Source organism: Elgaria multicarinata, chromosome 5 (assembly GCF_023053635.1).
Source record: "Elgaria multicarinata webbii isolate HBS135686 ecotype San Diego chromosome 5, rElgMul1.1.pri, whole genome shotgun sequence".
Taxonomy (NCBI): domain Eukaryota; kingdom Metazoa; phylum Chordata; class Lepidosauria; order Squamata; family Anguidae; genus Elgaria; species Elgaria multicarinata.
The window spans coordinates 105,803,592-105,827,276 of NC_086175.1; the positions used below are offsets into that span (position 1 = coordinate 105,803,592).

At 43.6% G+C, this 23,685-nt stretch overlaps 1 protein-coding gene across 1 annotated transcript; it reads left to right on the forward strand.

The window, feature by feature from the left end:
* The first annotated feature begins 1,230 nt into the window (after positions 1-1,230).
* Positions 1,231-12,134, forward strand: TEX55 (testis expressed 55). Its single transcript, XM_063126941.1, has 4 exons — positions 1,231-1,483; positions 4,184-4,660; positions 7,728-7,790; positions 10,347-12,134. The coding sequence occupies exons 1-4, from the start codon at positions 1,436-1,438 to the stop codon at positions 10,413-10,415; spliced, it is 657 nt and encodes a 218-aa protein (XP_062983011.1). The 5' UTR covers positions 1,231-1,435; the 3' UTR covers positions 10,416-12,134.
* The last annotated feature ends 11,551 nt before the right edge of the window (positions 12,135-23,685 follow it).

A 23,685-nucleotide genomic window follows, 5' to 3' on the forward strand; every position in this document is an offset into this window, starting at 1 on the left:
TTTCTCAACTGCCACCTCAGCCTCAGAAAATGCCATTGTGACCACCACAGCAGGGCTCACAATGGCATGTACCATTACAACAACTCCCCCCCCTCTGACAATGGCATGTGCCATTACACAGCTCACCTCTACTGACATAGAAATATACATTACAAAGACGACTCAACACCACTGCTTTTCTTCCAGAGGGTTATCCTAAATATCCTCCTGCCCTCAGAATGGGTGTGACTGACACTCCAATGCCAAATCCATCACCTGTCTAGCAACCCTCCACCCCAATACTTTGGTGGCTGTCTGCTTTCATGTGTACATTTATGCTATTTTAATATAACACACACACACACACACACACACACACACATATTTAGAAGTGGCTGTTTCTGGTTAATTTGTACTGTTCTAGATGTGTTCCTGCCTTAAGGGGCTAATAATATAATTTTTTCAAGGGTTTCTGCCCTAAAATATTGTATCGGTGACTTTAACACATGCCATCGTGGTTGGCATGTTTTATTTTTTAATAAAATTCCCTTCCGTTCCATCTTTTAAACCGTCCTGCAATACTATACACAATTATCTGGAAGTAAATCCCACTGAACTGAATGGAGTTTACTTCTGAGACGACATGTATAGGGTTGCACTATAGAGAACAGTGGTATAATTTGGCTAAAACTGGAAAGATTGAGAGAAAAGTCAATCCCAATCCTCTTTCCTTTTGTGTCATGTTTTGTTTTAGATAGTAAACCTGTGGGCAGGGATTGTTTAAGAAATATCTTTGTAAACCGTCTTGGGAGCCTTTTGGCTAAAAGGTGGGATAAAAACGCTATAATAAATAAAAAAATAAAGCTGGAAAGAGTCTGAGGGTGGGGCTTGTGAATTTCATCCCCCTTTCCCCTTTTTATTTGTTTAAAATGTTCTCTACCGCTCTTTCATAACCAAAGACGACCCCAGGGAGGTGTACATAAAATTATAAAACAATATAATAATCATTTCCCCTATAAGGCGAATACTGCCCGGGCATGGTGGGCCAATCGGAACCAAATGAGTCAGAAGCATCGCGCCTTCCAATCAACCCAGAACAAGGAAGTCACGATAGAGTCTTTTGCCCGCTAGCAAAATGTCCGCCCAGGGTACTGAATGCCCGGTCCCCAAGCAGCTGACCTATTTGGCGTTCGCTTTACCCCTTGCTCTGCGCACGCGCGCCAAGGCGCTCGCCTGTTCATTTGACAGACTCCGCGCGTACAACTGAAGAGGGCCGAGGGAACAAAGGGAGAGTTTAGGAGACGTTCCCATGGCAACTGCGGCGTTCTCTTCTCTTCCCTCCCTCTCCCGTCCGTCCGTCCGTATGGACTAGGGCACATAGCAACCGTACGGAACGCGGCGAGCCTCAAAAGAGTTTGTTGGGCAGGTGGGAGATGAAACGCGCCTTTGCTCCAAGATGGAGGAGCCTGGGCCAGAACAGGAGCAAGGCCCGCAGGAGGGGCAGGTGAGGGCATCGGCCAAAACGACGGGAAGTGAGGCGCGGCCGGCGTGCGGCTCCTTAGGGCTCACTAACGCCTCCCCCACCCCACCACCACTAATGAGATGACCCTCTTCTCAATCCCAATCCCCCAACGCCACTGCCCAGGAATCAGGTACCCGCTTCTGTTCGAGTTGGGCCCTCGTCCACTTCTGCTCCGGGGTGGCTCAATGCCCGTCATACTCGCGCCTCGACGCTTCACAGATGAAAAAAGGGGGCGACTCTGTTTGGTGGAGGGTCACTTTCTAAGCCACCACGGACGGACACCCTTTTTTCTCCCTCCCTCACACGTTTATTTATTTATTTATCTATCCTATTTATACCCCGCTTCTCAGCCAAAAAAGGCTCTTGGAGCGGCTTACACTTAGCAAAAAAGACAGTCCCTGCCCTCAACACATTGCAAAAGGGCAGCCTTCCCACCCTAGTGCTCTGACGTTTTGGACTACAACTCCCAGAATCCACAACCATTGGCCGTTTTGGATGGAGCTGATGGGAGTCCAAAACAACTGGGAGGCACAGACTAGGGAGGACGGCTATAGGGCTGCTCTCCACACTGTCCTGATTTGAGGCTTGATGAAACACAACTGTCTTTCTGCAGCTGCTAAATTTTACAGAGCAATTATTTGCATATTAACCGAGAAGCAAGGCCCATCGGGTTGGATCTAGAAGAGTCTAGATCAGGAGAAGACAACCTGGCGCCTTCCAGATGTTTTGGACTACAACTTCCACCACCACCCCTCTCTGTTGGCTATGCTGGGTAGGGCAGATGGGAGTTGCAGCTCTTTTCCTGGGTCTCTTTCTCCTTTCATCAGACTCAGATGAGGCAGTGGAAGCTGGCGGACGCACCCGTTTCTTGGAAAGGGATGTGCCAGCATAATCTTAGACTGCCTTTGGCTTCCGTAATCTAAATCAGCCTTCCCTACCCTGGTGCCCTTCACATCCCTGACCAATGGCCATGGTGGCTGGACCTGATGGGAGTTGATGTCAAACATATCAAGGGCATGAAGTTGAGGAAGGGTGGTCCAAAGCATTTTTATTTGGGAGTGTTAGAAATACTTTCTAATATTTATTTATTTATTTTATATGTTAAGGAATGAGCCTGGAAATCTGTAGTTTTTGGCGATGTACTTAACCATGTAAGCATTAGCTTACATTCTAGTCCCCACCCTCTTCCAGCAGGGTAGCAGCCATTGTTTGGTACCTCGTTTCCTGGGCAAGTATGTAGCAAGGGTATTGAGGAAGAGGTAGGAAGGAAGATCAAGCCTCTTCTCTCACTTTATAGCAGGGGTGACCAACATGTATCCCATCTCCCATCACCATCAATTCCCTTTGCCACACTTTTTTTTTTTAAAAAAAAATGATTATTATTTTTTAAAGTCACAGTTTGCCATCAAAATTCAGCAGCAAAGCACTGTGGAAGCTTAAAATGGACAAATTAAGCTTGAAAACTGGCCAAATGCAGAGGCCAGCAGTGAGGCAGGAAGCAGCAGCCAGGCACCTCTCCACCGTGCCTGGGTCCAGCTCCAGCTGAGAGCCCCTCCCTCCTGCTGTCAACTGTCTCTGCAGAGGCCACCAGTGAGGGAGGAAGCAGCAGCCAGGCTCCTCTCCACCGTGCCTGGGTCCAGCTCCAGCTGAGAGCCCCTCCCTCCTGCTGTCAACTGTCTCTGCAGAGGCCACCAGTGAGGGAGGAAGCAGCAGCCAGGCACCTCTCCACCGTGCCTGGGTCCAGCTTCAGCTGAGAACCCCCTCCCTCCTGCTACCAACTGTCTCTGGAGAGGCCACCAGTGAGGGAGGAAGCAGCAGCCAGGCACCTCTCCACCGTGCCTGGGTCCAGCTCCAGCTGAGAGCCCCCTCCCTCTTGCTACCAACCCTCTCTGCAGAGGCCACCAGTGAGGGAGGAAGCAGCAGCCAGGCTCCTCTCCACCGTGCCTGGGTCCAGCTCCAGCTGAGAGCCCCCTCCCTAATGCTACCAACTGTCTCTGCAGAGGCCACCAGTGAGGGAGGAAGCAGCAGCCAGGCTCCTCTCCACCGTGCCTGGGTCCAGCTCCAGCTGAGAGCCCCCTCCCTCCTGCTGTCAACTGTAACTGCTGAACTTTACAACTAAGATTATAGTGCCTGAATTTGCTTTCCTTTCCCCCCTCCTCCTCCTCCCTCCCAATCCTCTTTCCTTTTGTGTCATGTCTTTTAGATTGTAAGCCTGTGGGCAGGGACTGTCAAGAAATACTTTTGTAAGCCACAGTGAGAGCCTTTTTTGGCTGAATGGCGGCATAAAAATCCTTAAATAAATAAATAAATAAATAAATAAATAAATAAATGTGTCCATCTTAAGCTTCCATAGTGGCTATGGAAGCTTAGAATGGACAAATTTAGTTTGTTTTCAAGCTAAATCTGTCTATTCTAAGCTTCTGTAGCATTTTGCTTCTGAATTTCACCAGCAAACTGTAACTTTTAAAAATGCTCCCCGCTTTTTCTGGTGGTGCAGCAGCAGTGATATAGCAGCCTTAGACAGGTGGGGGGTAGAAATAGCCTCCAAATTGCCTAGCCCTACTTCATTGTCACCAATACTATTTAATTATTCCATTAAATTAAGCTATGCCCTTCAAAGTGTAAGAATAATGCATGCACATTTCTGCTTCACTATGAGTTTCTTGTTTGTTCATATTATAGCTACAGTCTGAAAGAGTTCTGATTACTGAGGTGCAGGAGCCAGTACCCACAGATGAGCCTAAATTGCCAGTATCCACAGATGAGCCTAAATTGCCAGTATCCACAGATGAGCCTAAATTGCCAGTATCCACAGATGAGGATAAATCCCATTCCATCGAAGCAGCATTGTCAATGGACCAGGCAGAAGAAGAAGCTACCCAGTCGGAAGAAGATGTTAAATCTCTTGCTCCACCTTTGGAAACTCTTGGGTCTTTGCTCACTCAGTCTAAAATTGAGTTCCCACGTGGTTTGGTCAGATCGAAGGACTATCTCATACAGCCTCAAGGGGTGACACCTCAAGAAGAGGAACAACAGACCGTCCTACCAGCTACTACTTCTGAGGAATTCCTAGATGAGCCCATGCCTATGGTGTATCAAGATCCCTTTGAGGTTTCACTTAGGTACATGGAGAAACATAACATTCTGCAGATATTTCAGGTGATCTTGCCTTTCTCAACATGGCACTTTTAACCTGGGCATTTTCATTTGCAGTGGCTGTGCTGAGTCAACCCAGCCAGTTCCTTTATACACAATAATTTGGGGGTTCTCTCGGAATTCAGGGCACATCAACCCAGGCCCTCTTTAGACAGTACTCAGCCATTTCATATTGCCTCAAAATGATGACACTTCCCATCTGGCAGGAGGCTTGTGTCCCATGGCTGTCTTACTGGGCTTTCTCAAACCTCACATAGATCTTGTTTCAGCAAGAAACTGTCTATTCCCTGCCTGGAAGTGTAGTTGCTAGTCACAGCAAAGCCTGATGTTCAAGGTGCAGTAATCAGGAATTATTTCACTTTTTAGATCTCAACATCTAAACACAAACCTGAAGTGTTGTTGACCCAACTGTGTCTGTCTCTTTTTATAAGATTTGTTACAGTGTTGAAGACGAATGTGAGGGTGAGGAAGCATCCAGCCTTTAGTAGTTTACTTCCAGTGAGGCATGGAATAATGGTGGTGGTAGGTCCCTAATAGTTTTGCCATACTCTACTGCAGCCTTCCCTACCTTGGTGCCCTCCAAACATTTTGGATTACGATTCCCAGCATTCCTGACCTTTGGCCATTCTGGCAAGGGCTGATGGAACTTAAGCCCAAAACATTTGGCGAGCACCAAATGGTGGGGAAGAAGGCTCTAACGTGTCATACACATGCAGTGGGTCATGACCCTGACGCTGACATTCGAAGCTAATGTTACAATTCAGATTTCTTTTATTGATGCGTATTTATAAACCACTTACATCTAGAGATTTCAAACCCATATACACAAATCATAAAAATATAAAACACAAGGCATAGAATTAATATGCTGTATCTACATATTCATAAGAATAAAATACATGTTAAGCTAAAGACTTGCATAAATAGATGTGTCTTCAACAGGTGTCTAAAAAAATAGGATTGTTGGTGCATATCTAATCTCGGGGAGAAGATTATTCCACATTGTGGCTGCCACCATGTCAAATGCCCTGCTCTGAACAACCACAGAGCAGACTTTAGGAGCATATGTCACTGCCAGAAAGGCCTCACCAGGGTACCTCAAGGGTCAAATATACCCATAGGGGAGAAAGCAGTCTCTCAGGTAATGAGGTCTCAAGTTGTTTAGGGCAACAACAGAATGGGCTAATTCTCACAACCCAGTAGACCATTGTTGTAGATTTAACTCCTGCCGGCTGGGTTCATACGACATGACAACCCCTGGTCGGGGTGTTCTGTATTCAGAATAGTAGCTGGCATACACTACAGCTCCTTGAGGGTAAATGAACTCATAATGGACTGTCAGGTCATGTGAACTGGGTCAATGATGGAAGAGTTCCAGTGGTGGGAGAGGGGACTCCTACTGCTGCTGACTAGGAAAGAGAATAAACAGCCTGTCTCATTGGATGCCTGCAAATCTTTCTATGCACTTCTCTGGATTGGCTCTCTGGTTGTTTGGGTGATCTAGTACTGGTGTAAAATTTAAAAAAAAAATTAAATTTGTTTTGTTTTAAAATTTCAAACAAAACAATGAGATAGGATTAATAGGACTAGAGAGATTGATCTAGAAATAATTGTGTATATCTGCTGCAAACCGCAACTACATCAAGCAGTATAATACTCCTAGACAGCAGCAAACCGCAACCTTAAAAAGCCTTTAAGAAAAGATCTGGAATACTTGGCTGTAGTGAAAAGAGGCAAATGAGGTAAGAGTAGAAATGTATGTCATGTTATATTCTCCAAAGCAAAAGTATACACATCTATGAGAACTGAAATAGATTTTGGAAAAATATCTCAAACAGATCCTCCTAGTGAAATTTTGTTTACAAAGTCAAGTTCCTGCTTTCCAACTCTGCCTTTAAAAACAAAATGTTAGTTATGATTTTGGATGCTGCTAGAAAGTTTAGCACAGCAATTGTCTAGTATTAAATTTGGTAAGATGGTAATTTATTGCCTGAAGATGTGTCCATGACACTTCGTTTTTCAACACGCCAAACCTGAAAATCAGTTTAAAATACTTACATTTCAAATGCATGTCCGGTTTAATTTCAGCCATTGGACACAATCAGCCAAGCACTTGTATGTATCAATGGATCTGTCGGGAATGACACTTCTCCCCATTTGTGTCATCTGGAATGCAGAACATGGGCTCCTTCAACAGAGGACTGTATCCATCAATATCCTTCCACCATGGAATGATTTCCTGCCCCGTGAAACCCCTTGCGTGCTCCCGAAATCTGCTCCAGAGGCTTGGGGAACTCTGGAGCAGATTTGGGAAGCTGCCTTGGGGAGCTGGTGTGTGTGTGTGAGACTCGCGTTGTGCACGTGGACAACTGTCGTATGATGTTGGATTTAGCTCACAACTTGGAAATGCACAAAGTTCTCATAGGCTTGGTTTGCTTGGGTTTATAATTTTGGTTCGTTAACTGAGTTTAATTATGGTTTGGACATCATAGGAAACAAAGGTGTAACATGAACCAGGAACAAAGGGCCACCGCCAGCATGGGTGGGGCAGTGTATGCCAGCCCAACACCTCTTAGCCAAATCAGCATAATGACTGTGCACTGGTTTTGTTGTTTGCATATTTTTTTTATTCTGTTGCTATGATTATTTCTGATCTGTTTTATAAGGCTGTAAGTCGCCCTGGGGATCCTTGTGGTCAAGGATGAGGGGATATAAATAATAGAAACCCAACCTTTGTCTGTGATGCCGCTAATCCCTAAATGTATTATCAGATGTACTTTAACTGGCAACTTTGAAAAAAATCAGCCTGAAGTGATGGGAGTTACTTGCAGTTGCTAGCTAAAGTATATCTCATGGTACGTTCAGGACTTAGCTTTACAATAAACACTTTTCAAAATGAGAAAAATGAATCATTACATCTGTATTTATAAATATATATGTTTTATATATCCTGCGTTTTCCATCTCAAAATATAAGCCATTCTTGCCTGTGCTTTGGCACTATGCTTTTCAATATTTTCATTGTTTGCCTTCAGGAGAGAAATGTAATGACTTCTGTCTGTCTTACTCAGGAGATCACTGAAAACCTGGTGTATGTGAAGCCTGAGAATCCATTAGAGTTCATGCTGGACCAGGTATGTGGTCTCACTAGAGTACACAGTGCCTGATTTATTTATTTTTTAGAAAGCAGAAAGAGCACAGGAGCTGTGAGTACACACACACACATCCAGGATAACACCTGATTATACACATAAGCTCAGAGTTGTACTTTGGAAAGGAATTATAACTGGCTGATGGAAGATATGGTTGAGATCCCAGATGCCCCTTGTGGGTGGCGTTTATTTTAAATCAGTTGTCATGATGGGCAGGATGTGTAGGGAGGAAGGACTTGTATATGCAAGGATCCTGGCAGGTGCTGTGCTCTTCATCACCCACATGCATGCCCAGATCCTGTTCCCATGGGCACTCTGTGCCATGGCATGATCTGAAGGCACATGATGCTTCAAGTATACTAAACTAAGCAGGTCTGGTTCTGGTCACTGCCTGGATGAAAGACTGTTCGGGAAATGAAATAAACTAAGCAAATTGTTTTGCCTTCACTTCTACCACAGGATCCCCTAGTGCTGCACTTTGGAAGCATTTTTTTATCCAAAGTGTGGCAGAGAGAGGAAGAGAGATTTAAACTTCTTCCCACCCCATTGGCAGGGGTGAACAGGAAGTAGCACTTTACATGTTTTGGATTTGAAGCCCCTGCAAGCATGGCCAATGATCAGGAATCTTTGGGGATGAAGCCTCAAACATTTGGAGCTCTACTTTCTGCCCACCCTTGCTCTGTGGTCTCAAGGCTGCTCCCGACAGTTGCTGTTTCCATAACAACAATGACACAAATCCACTGCTAATTGCACTTATTAAAGAGTGTGTGGCTCTCTCCCAGTTGGCTCCTTAGCTACCCTCCTACAATTTCAGTGACCCTTTTCAATCAGGGTTCCAAGCTGGCTGTTCAACTGAGACGGCACTGTCTCGTGAATTGAATGATGTCCTTGTGGCTAAGGCCCAGTGCTGTATATCTGTGCTGGTGCTGCTGGATCTTTCAGCAGCATTTGACACCTTGGACCACAGGATACTTCTAGCTCGGTTGGCATCCCTGGGCATTACCGGCACTGCACTTTCCTGGTTCCCTTCTTTTTTATCAAATAGTTCTTTTTCTGACTCCTTTCTTTCAGATCCTTTTCCCCTCATTGTTGGAGTCCCCCAAGGCCTCCAACAACTTCCTGTTAGAGCAGTACGACAATGGAATCAGTTACCTAGGGAGGTTGTGGGCTCTTCCACACTAGAGGCATTCAAGAGGCAGCTGGACAACCATCTGTCAGAAATGCTTTAAGGTGGATTCCTGCACTGAGCAGGGGGTTGGACTCGACGCCCTTATAGGCCCCTTCCAACTCTGCTATTCTATGATTCTATAAGGCACCTCTTCTTTTCTTTCTATATACCCTCCGTCTGGGCCCTCTTACTTCCAATTCTGGCTTCCAGTATCACATCTATGCCGATGAAATTGCCTGTTGGAGATATCCTCATGGATGTCGGTTCACCACCTCAAGCTGAATATGGTTAAAACTGAAAATTTGGTTTTCCACTCTGACCGCCCTTCCTCTTTTCCCTCCCTACTTCCCCTATGTCTTCAAGGCATGCAGTTGGCCCCAGTCTCTGTTGCCAGAGTCCTGGTGGACGACTGACTCTCGCTGTGTTCCTTTATTAAGAACAGAGCGAGGGGCTGCAATTTCCATCTATTGAACATCTATCTGTCAGATACACAGTTTCCTGTCTCAGGCAACTGCAGGCCTCTTGGTTTGGGCCTGGTTGACTCATGCCTGAATTACAGTAATAGTCTCCTAGCGGGTCTTCCTCTTTCCTCTCTCCGTCCTTTGATCCTGGTCCATAACAGTGCTGTTAGGACTGTTATGGACCTCCTTCAGTTTGCCCATACCTCCTTCCATCGTAGGACTTGACTTCCATTGAAGGCCAGGGCCTGATTTAAGATCTTGGTCCTGCCGTTTAAGGCCCTGCATTTGCACTACTCAGTTTACCTTTTCTCACTTTTGTCCTGGTATGTCCTGGGCCAGGCCACCAGATCCATGGGTCAGGCCCTCCTGACCTGTTTTACCTCACGAATTGCAGTGTCCCTGTATCGGGCATTCCAGGACCTTGTCCCACAGCTCTGGAACTCTTTTCCCCTGCCAGTAGGGTTAACCAAGAGCTTGGAGGTGTTCAAGAAAGGTTTGAAAACCTTTCTTTTTTAATAGAGGGGGTTGGCTGGTTGTTCTTGAGGCAGAACATGTTGATGGCCCTTGTGGTGACCACTAAATATTTTGTATGGGTTTTTATCTTAAGCTTTTATTGTTATATTCTTTTAATTCAGTTAAGGTTTCCTATTAGGGTTATTGTATTTCTTGTATTTTTGTAAACTGCTGACCTATGTTATTTTATGTACAGCGCTTTGTAATAAAGTGCTATATAAATTATTGTTATTATTATTAATTAATGGGCAGTAAGAAACTAATGTGCACAAAGCCTTAGGTAAAGCTAAATCTCATTCTCTAACTAGTCTTCAGTGGTTGACAATGGCTGCTGTGGAGTCTCCAGTGACTGAAACTCTCTGAGTCATTTTGCTTGTTTGTTTTCCTGCCCCTTAGGTTCAGGCTATGATAAATAATAGGAATCTCTATGAGACAGAGGAAGAAGAGATGAAAAAGACGGGATGACTGAAAGCTCAAGGAATTCTCCTTGGACGTCCGGATGGTGCACCATGTTTCAACACTGCCTCCTTCATGCTCTGTCTGTGCCAATTTTATAGATTTGAACCATGTTGATGGTAACTGATTTCTTCCACTCTGGGTTCAGTGCCGGGTTATCGAGGATGGAAACTACATAGTTGCGTAAGAACACTGAAAGTCTCCGTGCTTTGCCTCAGTCAGTATGTGTTTCCGATCTGTTCAATATTATGGCAGTAATCCTAAAACTCCTTTGCACACACTGTAGGAGTGTGTAACGGTAGCTATAACAGTAAGAGCAGATCGACATATGCAGCAGAATTGGATAGTGCTGGAGTGACCCATTTCAGACTGCAAGTGAGGGTTCACATGTTGATTACTTTGACACTAGGGGAAAAATAAATCTTATCTGTATATAGAAAACCAGGATTTCAAGAAGGAGAATTCTAATGTATCCTTCTCTCAGTGATACCAGTTTGATATGTGTGAGAAGAGTTTTGTTTTTTCATAGAGGAACGTTAAAGCATGTGATCCACACTTGCAGATTGAAGTAGTAAACTCAAGGAAATGTGTCACTTGATTCAGTTGCATGTGCTTGATCAGCTGGAAAACTTGCAAATAATTGGTCTCAAGATCAATATGTAAGTCTCCAACAATCAAGCGATTTGGCTTCCTAACATTTGACTTGATTACCCCATCAGTTAAGTAAAAGTACTTAGATTTAGGACTACTTAGTTCTGCTAGTATCAATGGTCTACACTGGTTTAAACTGCAGTACTTCGGTTTAACTAGGTTGGGAATTAGGTGTGATCACATGACAACGTTACTAAGTGAATCCTTAATCATTAAAATCAGCCTTTGACTAACTTTGAGTTAAACTTAAAGTTTAGGTGGGAGAGCTTATTTGGAACTCTGCATGGAAAAATTATTTGCAATCTCTTAATCTATTTTTAGAGCATTCTAAATGAGAATCTTTTTATCTGATTCACTTCAATATTACCACCAAAAACACAATCTACCTCAGGACAAAATGCAACTAACTAACTTGGAAATGCTTTTTTGTAGTATAAGTTGGTGAAAGAAAACTGAACTTAAAATGGATGCTTACTTGCAGTTGTGACCATGGAATGGTCAAAGCTAACTTGTAAAATATTCCCACATTCTGGAAATTTGGGGAGCAGCGAAGAGGCCTACTGATTCTTTGAAATAAGTGGACAAGCAACCAGAAGACCAATCTGTGGCCCTCCAGATGTTGTCGGGCTCAAACCCCCATCATCCCTGACCGTTGGCCATGATCGGGCTGATGAGGGTTAGAGTCCAACAGCATCTGGAGGGGCACAGGCTGTCCACCCCTGACTTAAGGAGTCTCTTATGAATATCAGAGCCTTTGAGAATCCAACTAAATTCAAGGTACTTCAGTTTTTCACTTCTGCTGATGAGAGTCATGCTCCAGAGACATCTTTGTATTTCTGTGTTTGCTGAATGATACGGTTTTTCCAATGTATTCACAATGTGCAGGTAGAAAAAAACAGCATGCTTTCAGATGTTGTTTTTGTTAGTTCCTGGGCCAAGAAATGGTGGATTGGTTTTTGCTGAATTTTTTATGAAATTTAGGAATGGTTCTGTCTTCTTAAACAATGCCGAATTGTGATATGTGTTCAGCCACTGATCATGTGCTCTGATTCTACTGAATAAATTTCCTTTGCTACAGTACCTGTGTTTTATTACCTATGTTGAATGTCAGTTTGGGGGTAGAGAATTTCTCCTTTCTATTTTGCAGCATCAGACATCACCATTTGTTTTATAGGCTCCCCAGGTCTGCTTATAGCTATAGCTTGCATCCTGGGGAGAGTCCAACCATCTTTAAATCCCCCAGTGTAGTGGGAGACATCTATGGCTTCTCTTGCCCATTGTATCTATGGCCCTGTTGTCTAGCCCTCTTCGCTCCCTTGCTGTGCAACACAGGTGAATCACTATTGATTACAGCGTGTATGTGTGTGTGAGAGAAAGAGATATAAATGGATGGGAATGGGAAACTCCACTACATTGTTTCCTGCTGCACTGGAGGATTTAAAGGGATATAAGCATTCTCCGAGTTGCATCCTGGCAACCATAATAGCTCGAGGGCATTAAGACAACACCCAGCAGTGGTATCCCAACCCTCGGAGCTCAGACACTGCCCTTCTCTTCCAGTGCTGGGGGCTGCAGGAAGAGTTCTGCTTGTGGCAGCTGGCAGGAGAATAGGGTGGCAAATGGACCATTCAGGTACTATGGCAAGAGGCACTGTTGCTGTGTACTTTCTTCCTGTCTCAGAGTTATTAAAGCGTTAGGCAGAATTTCTGTATGTGGACCAGGGAATTCTCTTAACAATTATCATATTGTTGGATGGAACAGGAACATTCCACAGCGCAACCTTTTGTTTTAGGTTCCGTTAGTGCTCAATTGCGTTAGAAACCAGGATATAACTTAACTTTAGCATTTCTACTGGTGACCACTAGGTGGTAGCAAGATGTCACAGTCTTCTTACTAAAAGAACTTTAATTGGCAGTGTGGCTATAAGGTAAATAAACTAATATGACAGTTAACAAGGTCACAGATGTTCAAAAGCTTGGTAGCCACAGGGAAAACTTTCATGTAACACCTACCTGGAACTGTTGTCAGTTCAACTTAGTTTAAAAAATACAGGTGTACTCCAAGGCTTATGAATCCAACAAATGTGAAATCAGAGTTGATGTCCCTGTTTTATTGTTTTTTTAAGATGCTCAGTGACTGAAACTGGGTAGTAGCTTTTTAATCATCAACTCTGTACAATGTTTTCTAGTATCCAAAGTGCTTCACATATATCATCTCAGTAAGCTTTAACAATTTATAACTGTAAATTAAGTGAAACCTGGACTAAAGAAAACCAAGCACTGTTCTAATTAAAATGACTTTTAAAAAATCACTGTCTTGGATTCTAAATATTTGCTCTTAACATAATTGAATTGTAAAATTGGATTCCATAACTTTTACAGTTAATATGTGGAGTTGGATTGGGTAGGGGGGTTACTGTAAGTTTCAAAAGCTATGGATTGCCTTTTCTGTGGCGGAGAACAGAAGGATAGCTGGTTATTTTTAAGTAATTTAGGGCACAATCCAATTCATATTTAGGCAGGAGAAAAGCATATAATTCCCAGCATCCCCTGGTCAGCATGGTAGGCTGGGGAATGCGGTAGGTTGTAGGGCTGTTTTCCCTCTAAACATGCAGAGGATTGTGTTCTTACTAAATATGTGTATGATTAATTTATTTCTTATACACAAGTGGCTGAGTGGGGTTGTTTATTTATTTATTACATTTCTATACCGCCCCATAGCTGAACCTCTCTGAGCGGTTTACAAAACCTCTTCTACCATTTTTCTCTAACAGTTGTGTGTGTGTGGTTGTGTATGAGGAAAAGAGTGTGGGTGGCCCTGTCCCTTTGCTTTGGTCCTGCCTGCTGCTGGGATGGGGCTCCCTGAAGGTGTAACCATGAGGGGATGCAGCCAATTGGGCTGGAAAATGTTCCCCACTCGTGTATATTCCTGACACAAATCCTGACGTTGCTCCTTCACTTATTTCTGTTGGTTTCTTTCTCTGTTAAGAGACAAACCTTCTATAGCAAATGTTGTTACTCCTTTGTAACCAGCCTTGCAAACCTATCTTTCCTCTTTTAGCTCTTTGGCAGACACCTTTCTCCTGAGCACTTGAAGGCAAAGCATTGCATTCAATGTCTTTTGGTCTTTCCAGTTCCAAGAATCCAGTCCCGGCAGCTGTCATTTCCTCCCAACAGGTTGACGTATTTATCATGCTCTCCACTTGCTTGTAAATAGCTTGTAGTCCAAGGACTTTAACCCAATTTGTGTCCCAAGAAAACCAGGTAGGCAGGTAAGCAACTTTTATTGCCATACAAATATGCATCGGTTTCTCTTCCTGCTTTGCTCATTAGAAAATCATTCATACAAAACGGACATGTTGCAATATGAAGTGTTGCTATTCAGAATGCCCACTTCCAGCATTCTTCATGTCATTCAATCTCCCTCTTTTTTCCTCTCCAAGTCAATTTTAAGCACCCCCTGAGCAGGCTCAGTCCCTTATTGGACTGGGTTTTTTTGGGGGGGGGGGGTGTCCCCCTCCCTTCAGGTTCTTTTTCTAAAAAAAAATAATTTACTTCTGCAAATCTTGGATTCCCCCAGACCTGCTGGTCCTTCCCTCTTGTGTGTGAATGGTGCTATTTAATTTCATTCATTCATTTCATCCTTTTGAAATCCACTAATCCAAAACTGCCCTTTCTAATAATGTCCTCAGGACTTCCAACCAAGACCTTGCTTTGCTCCACCAGTTTATTCTGTGACACAGTAATATCTATGTCATTCTTAAGTGCAATTGATTTAGGCAATGCTCTTTTCACACAGTTGAATGATGTCAGAAACTAAGGAAGCTGTCTCCTAGCAGTCTTGGGGGATCCATTACTTGATTGCAGCAAAAATCACGATGTCCTGAGGCAGATTGATGACTAACAGATTAACTGATTAATTAATTGGCAACATGTAGCTTTTCTACCTATTGTTGTCATAATAGGTTCCCATTTTTTAAAACAACAACAACAACAACAACACACCAATAAACTTAGAGTAGTAACAGTAAAATACTGGAACAGGAACAGATTAAAAACAGAGCCAGCAGTAAAGTACCATTACAGCCACAAAAGACTTGCATAAAGAGAAAAGTCTTGACAGCTCATTCAAAAAGGCCAGTCTCCTGGAACTGATGCACATACCATGGTAACTGATTCCAAAGTTTGAGAGCCACCACCAAAAAAGATTATTCAGTGGTGGCCATCAGCCTGACAGATTGAGGACTGCCAAGAGATTTTCATTCTCAGATCTCAAAGAACAGAAAGGAACATATGATAGAGGGCAATCCCTCAAGCATCTTTGTTCCATAATATGTGGCTTTAAAAGTATGCACCAGCACCTTGAATTTAGTCTGGGAGCAAACCGGCCTCCCACAGAGTTAATATAGTATTACATTATCTCTGCTGCTAATGACAAATATTAAGCCTGCTTCATTCTGGACAAATTAAAGTTTCTGAACTGTCTTCAAGGGTAGCCTCATATGGAGTGCATTTCAATAGTCAAGTTGAAAGGTGTTGCACCAACCGCTCAGTATTATAGCCCTCTTTGACAGGAAGACACATAGCTGGTGAATCAGCTAGTATAGGCAAAATGTGCTCCGCGCCACAGCTTTAATGTGGCCATCCAGGATCATGCCCAGATCCAAGAACGCTTCCAAGCCATGAATGTCACAAAGTGGGCTCTAGTCCACAAATGCTTATGCCATAATAAATCTGTCAGTTTTTACAATGCCACAGCATGGCTGGCTGAGGAATGGTGGGAGTTGTAGGACCTTTTTCTGTAAAGATGTGTAGGATTGTGCCCTTAGTTATTTTTGCTTGTGGAGAAGAGGAAGAGTTATTTCTTCCTCCTCTCCAATTGAAATGCCATCCACTTGAGAAAGGAGGAAGAGTGATTTGGACAGGACCATGCAATGGACCTCTAGGCACCACTGAAATATGGCTTTACAGCTGCTGCTATTTAATATGGAAGCAGCATGTTATGTGGGCATTAAAAAGACTGATGAATCATAATGAGTTCCATTTCAAGGCAAGCACCACTGAAAAGAAGGCCTATCTGCCTCCTGTTTCTCCTCCTACAGAAATACCAAATCTCAATTAATCCTTAGTTGCCTCTTGAATTGATGGAAGTAGCGCAGAGAGAAGGCCGAGTTTCCTCACCCATTGCGGGCAACCATGGTGTTACAACTGTTCACAGGATGAGTTTCTAGTCTATTCTGTTGTATTTCTATGTCTCTTACCCCCATCGTCTCCTCTGTGCCACCTCCTCTGTGTATTGAGTCAGATCCATATTGTATCTTACATTTGCGCTGCATCCCATCATTTATTATCTACGTCACTATCATTGGAGAGTACATAATTGGACAGTAGCAATAATATAAATTACATTGTGCTCACATCAGGAAGAACCTCTGGTACGATGCCGATATCATTAGCTGGCATGATGGAATTCTCTTGGTCCCTTACATTAGCGCAACATAATTTACATTAGTGATAGAACCTGATAGAATGTGGCTCCTTTAGCAATAGGTGTAATGAGATAATACAAGGCCAGCCCTACCATTAGGCAGAGTGAGGCAGTCGCCTCAAGTGACAGATGCTGCGAAGTAGCAGCAAGGGACTGGAGGAGAGAGCTGAGTGCCAAGGGGGCTGCCCAGTGCCCCCTCAGCTAACCTGCTGCCTCCGGTGCAGTGGAGGATGCTGTTCCATTCTCAGTGTTGACGAAACAGTCCAGTCAGCTTTTGAACATGGAGCAGGAGAGGGCGCCATCTTGCTCTTTGTCTCCAGCAACAAAATGTCTTGGGCCAGCTAAATGCACAAGAATAAGAGACTGTGATGATCTATTTGCTGTACAGAGGACACTTGAGGTAAGTCTTCCACTGCACCATATCTACCTATGATACTGCATAACTCACAGCCAGTGTTAGTTTGTTTTGCATCAATGTATCCATAACTTCAAATTACACTGCTTGAAACTGAAGCTCCACAAATGGTTTTCTTAGCTGCAGATTAGTATGTTATTCAGATAAACATGTAAGTGGGATATACAAACTTGGCTCTCAGCCACCAGATTTATGAACTAAGACCTCTCTTTGACGTTCCTTGGAAGTCACTTTTGGGATCTTTCTCATCGTTTTGGCAAGACTGTCATTCATTTTATTTCTCAATATTTCTCAATCACTTACATTAAATAAATTTCTAAGTGATGCAGAAAAACAAGTCTTCATACAGAGGATGAGATTGCATTCCTGGGGGTGCCTACTGGAAACTCAGAAGGGTTGGTTCTTGCCTAATTTGTAATGGCAAGGAGTAAGTGCTGTGATACTAAAGGCCCCATTTCAAGCCATGATGGACCAAACCTTCAAAACCTTGGCTAAAACTGGAAGGACACCTTCTGATGAATGCAGCAACTGACTATATTCAGATGATATTTTAAGTACCCTGTCATGCCAATTACAACAAACATTTGCAAAAAAAAAATTGAACTGAATGAAATTCACCTACCCAGGGAGCCTGGGTAGGTGAAGTAGTGAGGAACAGTTTATTTGCCTAGGAGTGTGAAGGAACCACTATTTCATTGTGAGGAATTCCAGTATTTCTATGAGATAGTGCAGTGCCTAGAATGTTGAAGTTGGACCACCAAGATGTGGGTTTCAATCCCTGCTTTGCTATAAAGTTCACAGTGTGTTTGGATATTTAATCTACAAGAGAGAGTGACTTGAGAGCCAGTGTGGTAGAGTGGCAAGCATGTCAGAGGCAGTAAGCCTGTATACATCAGTTTCTGGGGAACACGGGTGGGAGGGTGCTGTTGCACTGTGTCCTGCTTGTGGGTCCTTGGTTGGCCACCTGTGTGAACAGAGTGCTGGATTAGATGGACCCTGGATCTGATCCACAGAAGCTGGGAAATCACCAATTGGCCATCAGGAGAATGGGTGGGGCCAGAGGAAGGAGGAAACCAAGAGGGGCAGATTTGGGTCCCAGGCCTGTCCCGTGGGCCTGAGATTCGACACCCTTTGTCTAAAAGTATCCAGTGACCAGCAAAGAGGGCAGAACAGGATCTGCACTACTGCTTTAAAGCACTTTATAACAGTTTTGACAACTGTTGGGGCACAGGACACACTCCAGATACAGTTGTCAAAACTGTTATAAAGTGCTTTAAAGCAGAAGAGTCCAGATACTTAAGAAAGAGGCTCCAAAACTGCAGTTCTAGCTGCTCATCACATGGGGCAGCTGTCAGAGAGCTAAAGGCTCCCAGTTCTAGCTCTGACAATGCCTGAGAGAATCTAACCTACATCACTGATTTGTTATGAGGATATGATGAGGCAGAAAACTATGTACACCTCTATTACCACTTCGGAATAATGAATACTGCTGGAATCATAAAGTCTCATAAGAGCTGCTGTAAGAATAAACTAGGCTATGCCCATGTTTGCTTCTCTAGAGGGAGATACAAATGTGATACATTCGTAGATTTTCCCACAAACATGCTTTTTAAAAAATAAATAAATAACAGGGACATTAAATGCGAATAAATGAATTCCGATATAAGCTTTTGCTGACTGCAGTCCTCTTTTTCTGGTGCAGAAATGTTGTCCTGAGTTACATTTATCCAGATGTTTGGGGTTGGGGGTGGAAGAGAGGATTGTAAACAGTGAGGTCCGAGTGAAATGAAAAGCAGAAAGAATAGAAAGTGATAATTACATTATTATCAGTGGCCATTCACAAAAGCACTTGGTAGTCATAACACAGACATCCTGCCATCGGTAAACACATTAACATATGTAGTGTGATAAGAAACCTTTATCCCAATTTCAGCCATAGGTGATAAAATTGAACCTCTTCGTGAACGGCTGTTCAGTTGTTTCACATTGTAATCTCCTTTTGAAGTACCTTTGTTCAAGAATGGCCACTTCAAGAACTTCCAAATTCCTTGTCAATGCTCTACAAATACGTGCCACGAAGTCTAAAAGCTGTATGGGAAACTATTCAACTCTTAATGGTTTGTTGGTGGAGTTTTAAATTGTATAGTGTTTTATTCTGCGTTTGTGTATAATGGCAATTTGCTAAGACACAATAAAGAACATCTCCGCTCACAAGATTGGTTGCAGAGAATATTGGGATGTTTCCCCTCTGTTGTTGTTGTTTGAAAGTTACTGTTTCTGAAGTCAGATTTCTATCCATTTATTCTTTTGCATAAAGACTGGCCTGTCTGTCCTATGTAGAACATTTAGCCTTTCCAGCCCTTCACATCCATGCTAACATGTGGGCAGGGCTGGGGGAGCGGTGCTTCATCAGGACCAGAGTCTGCATGCCCTTTCTAAACACATTGTATCTTCACCCAAGTAACACATGAAGAGCCCCAACCTGGCTCAGTCAACCATAGAGAAATTATCCTACTACATCAAAGCCATTCGGAAGATAGTGTGTTTGAAAACATCAAATTAAACAGGTTTTGGGAATGTAAAGGTCTTTGCTGAAAAAGCACATAGCTTTGTCAGCCACAGGCAATGGCGAATTCAGATGCTATAATAATGTTCAATCAGACTACGAGCTTTAGCACATGTACCTGTTTCCCTCAGATTATCCACATAGTGCTAAGCTTTCACCGTTGTTGTTTTTGCTACCGGACGACAGCAATCCTTTGCATACCAGGAAGTGAGTTTAAGGGGGGAAATGTAAAAAAATCATTAAGAAATCAACAGATGACCCAATTCAATTCAAATTTTGTACGCTTAAAGCTCTCCCTAATATCTATTAGTGTGCCAATTTTGGTGTCTTTATCTTTAAAGCTTACGCAGATGTAAGCATTTCTTTAAAATCCTGCTCCTGCGCCCCAGCGGTGGCTCAGAAGATACGCTCAGAAAGTAGAGGCTAAATAGGGTGAATCTTTTGGGTTTATAGCACAATTAAGGCAGGATGCATTGCAGTACTTCACAATCAAAGCAGATTATAAGGTGGAAAGCTTCTGAGTCCTTTACATGCAATTCAGTGATTGCACAGTATAATGCTGGTGTGATAAAGCTCTCAATCAGTGAGCTCTTTGCTTGTTTAGTGCCTGAAACTCATAGAGGCCCACTGTCTGAATTCACCTCATGTAGTTTTCCTAGTTTGCCCTATTTTTATTTTCAAGAAGTTGATCTAACATACCCCTAACTGCATGATGAATTGGAGCTTGAAGGGGCCTCTCCTGTGCAGCTTCCCTCACTCCCAGTTTTGTTGTAAAGCAGCAACTGAGCATACAAAATGCTTCAGTGGGTACAGAGCCTAATTCCCCTTACTGAGGAGGAATGAGGGAGGGAGAGTGAGTGACTGCCATGACTAAGTCCACACAGCATGCAAGCCTCGGGTGTGCGATGTACAAGTCACTGGTTCCTAGGGTGAGGCCGCCTGCCCCATTAAGCCAACGGGCCTGGGGCAAAAAGGCACAACTTGCTTTCTCTCCCCATGTGTGCGACTGCTTGTCTGCTTTCATAGCACCTGGCACAGAGAGGAAGGCGAGCAGAAATAACCTTGTGGGGAGATACCAACCAAGCTTCAGAAAGTGCTTCCAGAAACTATTAGAGTTATGAATGTCTAAAAATAAGTTCTGCGAATGGAGGAGGCGTTTGCCCAGCTTGACGTGAATTAGAGTCTACCTGCAGCCCAGAATGTCCACTTTCAAAACAAGTTTTAGAAATATCTGACCCATCTTTCGCAATATTTATTAGTGTGGCATGCAGACGGTACGGTTTTCACAGCCTTCACAGGGTTCCATGGCAGCAAGAGGGTAGCCCTCTTCAGTTCCCCCATCTCTCTGGATGGCCCCCTGTTTTGCCGTCTTGATGGCCGGTATAGAGCTGTCCACGGCACAATTAGAAGGGGGTAATATAACATAATGCAGCCTTCCCCAACCTGGTGCCCTCCAGATGTTTTGACTGCAATTCCCAGCATTGGCCATGCTGGCTGGGAATTATGGGAGTTGTGATCCAACACAGAGGGCACCAGATGTGGAGGTTGGGGAAAGCTGACATAATGAATATAATATAGTTACACAATTTAATTGCTGTGTGGGCGGTGTCTGTGCTTTGGTGTTTGATACAATGCCTTCCCCTGAGACAACTACAGTACTCACCTCAACCCTGGATTATGCTCACAAAACCTCACCTGAATAAATGTCAACAATCCTTGTCAAGAGGAAGGGCCTTTGACCACACCTTTCATTGATCCTTCTCAAGCAAAGTTGTTGTCTCTGATGGGTGGAGTCCATATACTCTCAATGATTGATGCAAAACTGTAAGCCTGGGAGTGTCTCTCTCAAACTGCGTGTAAATCTCAGCTGCTTGAATCTTTGCCATGAAGGTTTGTTTTTTGTGATTTTTTTGAGAGGGGAGAGTTTAAAAATAAACATATGGTGTGTATACAGAAAACTGCAATTTATTTAATTTATCTATCTTTATATTTTTATTTATTTATTTAAAGTATTTTTATCTTGTCCTTCAAGCCAAAAAAAAAGACTCCAGAGCAACTTACAATGAAATCAATAAAACAAGATATTTGAAGCGGAAGTGTTTCGAGGGTGGAGGGGACTTATTGCTTTCCATGTACTGCAAGATATTTTTCTTATCAAAGTCACCCCTCTGAACTGCTTGTTGCCTGGGGGCAGAGGGAGCTCATACAAGTGTAACAGGTACTCATACAAGTGTAATTAATCAAGTAAACCGTGGGTGTGTGTGGGTGTTATGTCCGGGGTTAAATTCGGTTTTGGAGAAGTTCTTGGGGGAGGAGGTCACATTCCAGTTGTGGGTGGAGCTGAAGGCAAAGGGGTCAGCGCTAAAAATACACACACAAATCCCCAGCATGTTGTAGCTTGAATGGGCTTATATAGAAAAGGAATTTCAGCAGGTGTCATTTGTATGCATGCAGCACCCGGTGAAATTCCCTCTTCATCACAACAGTTAAAGCAGCAGAAGCCCTGCCCTCTTTTGTATCTGGTCACTCTAGTATAGCCCCTGCAGTTTTAACTGTTGCAATGAAGAGGAAATTTCACCAGGTTCCCCGTACATACAAATGACACCTACTGAAATTCCCTTTTCTATGCAACTGTTAAAGATACAGGAGCCTTGTCCTCCTTTCCATATGGGTCACCCTAAGCTTGAAGCTATTACTGCCAGTAGCTAAGCAATGGTGCAGCTAGGACTGGCTCATAAGGCCAGGGCCCTGCAGTCAAGGCCCCTCCCCCCCAAAATAACCATCCAGAATGCAGAAGATGATTAGGGCATCAAAGGAGAAGCAAATTCCATTTTATACCCTGTACTCTTGTTGGTGCTGTGATTTCAGTAAGTTTAAAATACAAAACTGCATATGCTCAGAGTATTACTTTAAAAAAATCATGATTGTCAGTCAATCGGTTGGTTGTTATTATTGTTCGAAAGTATCAGGAACGCAGAAGCAGATATAAAACATGGAATGGTAGGGGTATACGTGAAGAGAAATGTTAGCTGTGTGGTTCACAACGTACGTAATACCAGGGCGGGGGCTGCTTCACACCTTGGATAGCTCTTTTGGAGTTCTGACTGAAACCCGGACCAGATTCACTGTGCCACTGACAGAGGAGTTACCCGCCTCTACTCAGTAATACACATGGCTGTCTAAAAGGGACCCCCAGAAGACCATTCAGTTCATGGTGCAATATTACCTAACTGTACCACTGACGGTGGGCAAACTTTTGGTGCCCACGGGCAAATCGAGCAATTTGAGAAACTGCCTTGGCTGCCACCACAAAATGACTGCCACAGGAGGCGGGCCTAGTCACAAAGGACAAGTAACCTGCTTAAAAGACTGAGTACAGTGATGAGGTGGGGGTCGGAGCACCAACGCACTAAAGAGCACCATTGAGCCTATAGTTTTCATCTCCAACAGAAACCTATTTCATAGGAGGCAAATTCTTTTTCTCTCCTTCCAGTCAAAGCATTCCCCACATCTCTTCTGCTTACCAGACAGAAGAGATGAGAAACACAACCCCCTTTCCCCTTCTTTTTCTTGGTGGCTGGGTGTGGTAGAGAGGCTTTCCCTTGTGGCCCAGAGGCATTCATGGCAAATGAAAATAGCAGCCTTTGGAGGTTCTCACTTTCTTGTAGAATCATAGAATAGTAGAGTTGGAAGAGGCCTATAAGGCCATCAAGTCCAACCCCCTGCTCAATGCAGGAATCCACCCTAAAGCATACCTGACAGATGGTTGTCTTCTGAAGCAAACCTGCTTGCTGGTAAAAACTCTCAATGAAAAAGAGGGGGGTAGGGCACCTCAGCAAACACTAAGGAAGGTGTATGGGGGCACAGTGGTGCCCATGGCCTACCTCCTATTCTAAGTGGTTGGAAAAGGACCATAAATGAATGGTAGAGCATATGGTTTGCATATAGGAAATACCAGGTTCCATCACCAACAGCTCCAGTTTAAAAAGGATGCATTGGCATCTCTGCCTGGGACCTGCTGCCAGTCAAAGGTGCTGGTTTATCTGGCTGAAGTTTTCTTCACTGAACAACCTACTCTATCAGACATGTTTAAAGTAAACTAAGGGCACAGACCTATGCATGGCTGGGGCATGCTGGGAGTTGTAGGACTTTTTTTCTGT

What these genes read in the sequence shown, in the direction of transcription:
- TEX55 (XM_063126941.1), top strand. Translation starts at nt 1,436, where the DNA reads ATGGAGGAGCCTGGGCCAGAACAGGAGCAAGGCCCGCAGGAGGGGCAG. An exon ending in AAGGCCCGCAGGAGGGGCAG is followed by an intron (nt 1,484 to 4,183) that starts GTGAGGGCATCG and finishes TTCATATTATAG; the next exon opens with CTACAGTCTGAAAGAGTTCT. An exon ending in ACATTCTGCAGATATTTCAG is followed by an intron (nt 4,661 to 7,727) that starts GTGATCTTGCCT and finishes TGTCTTACTCAG; the next exon opens with GAGATCACTGAAAACCTGGT.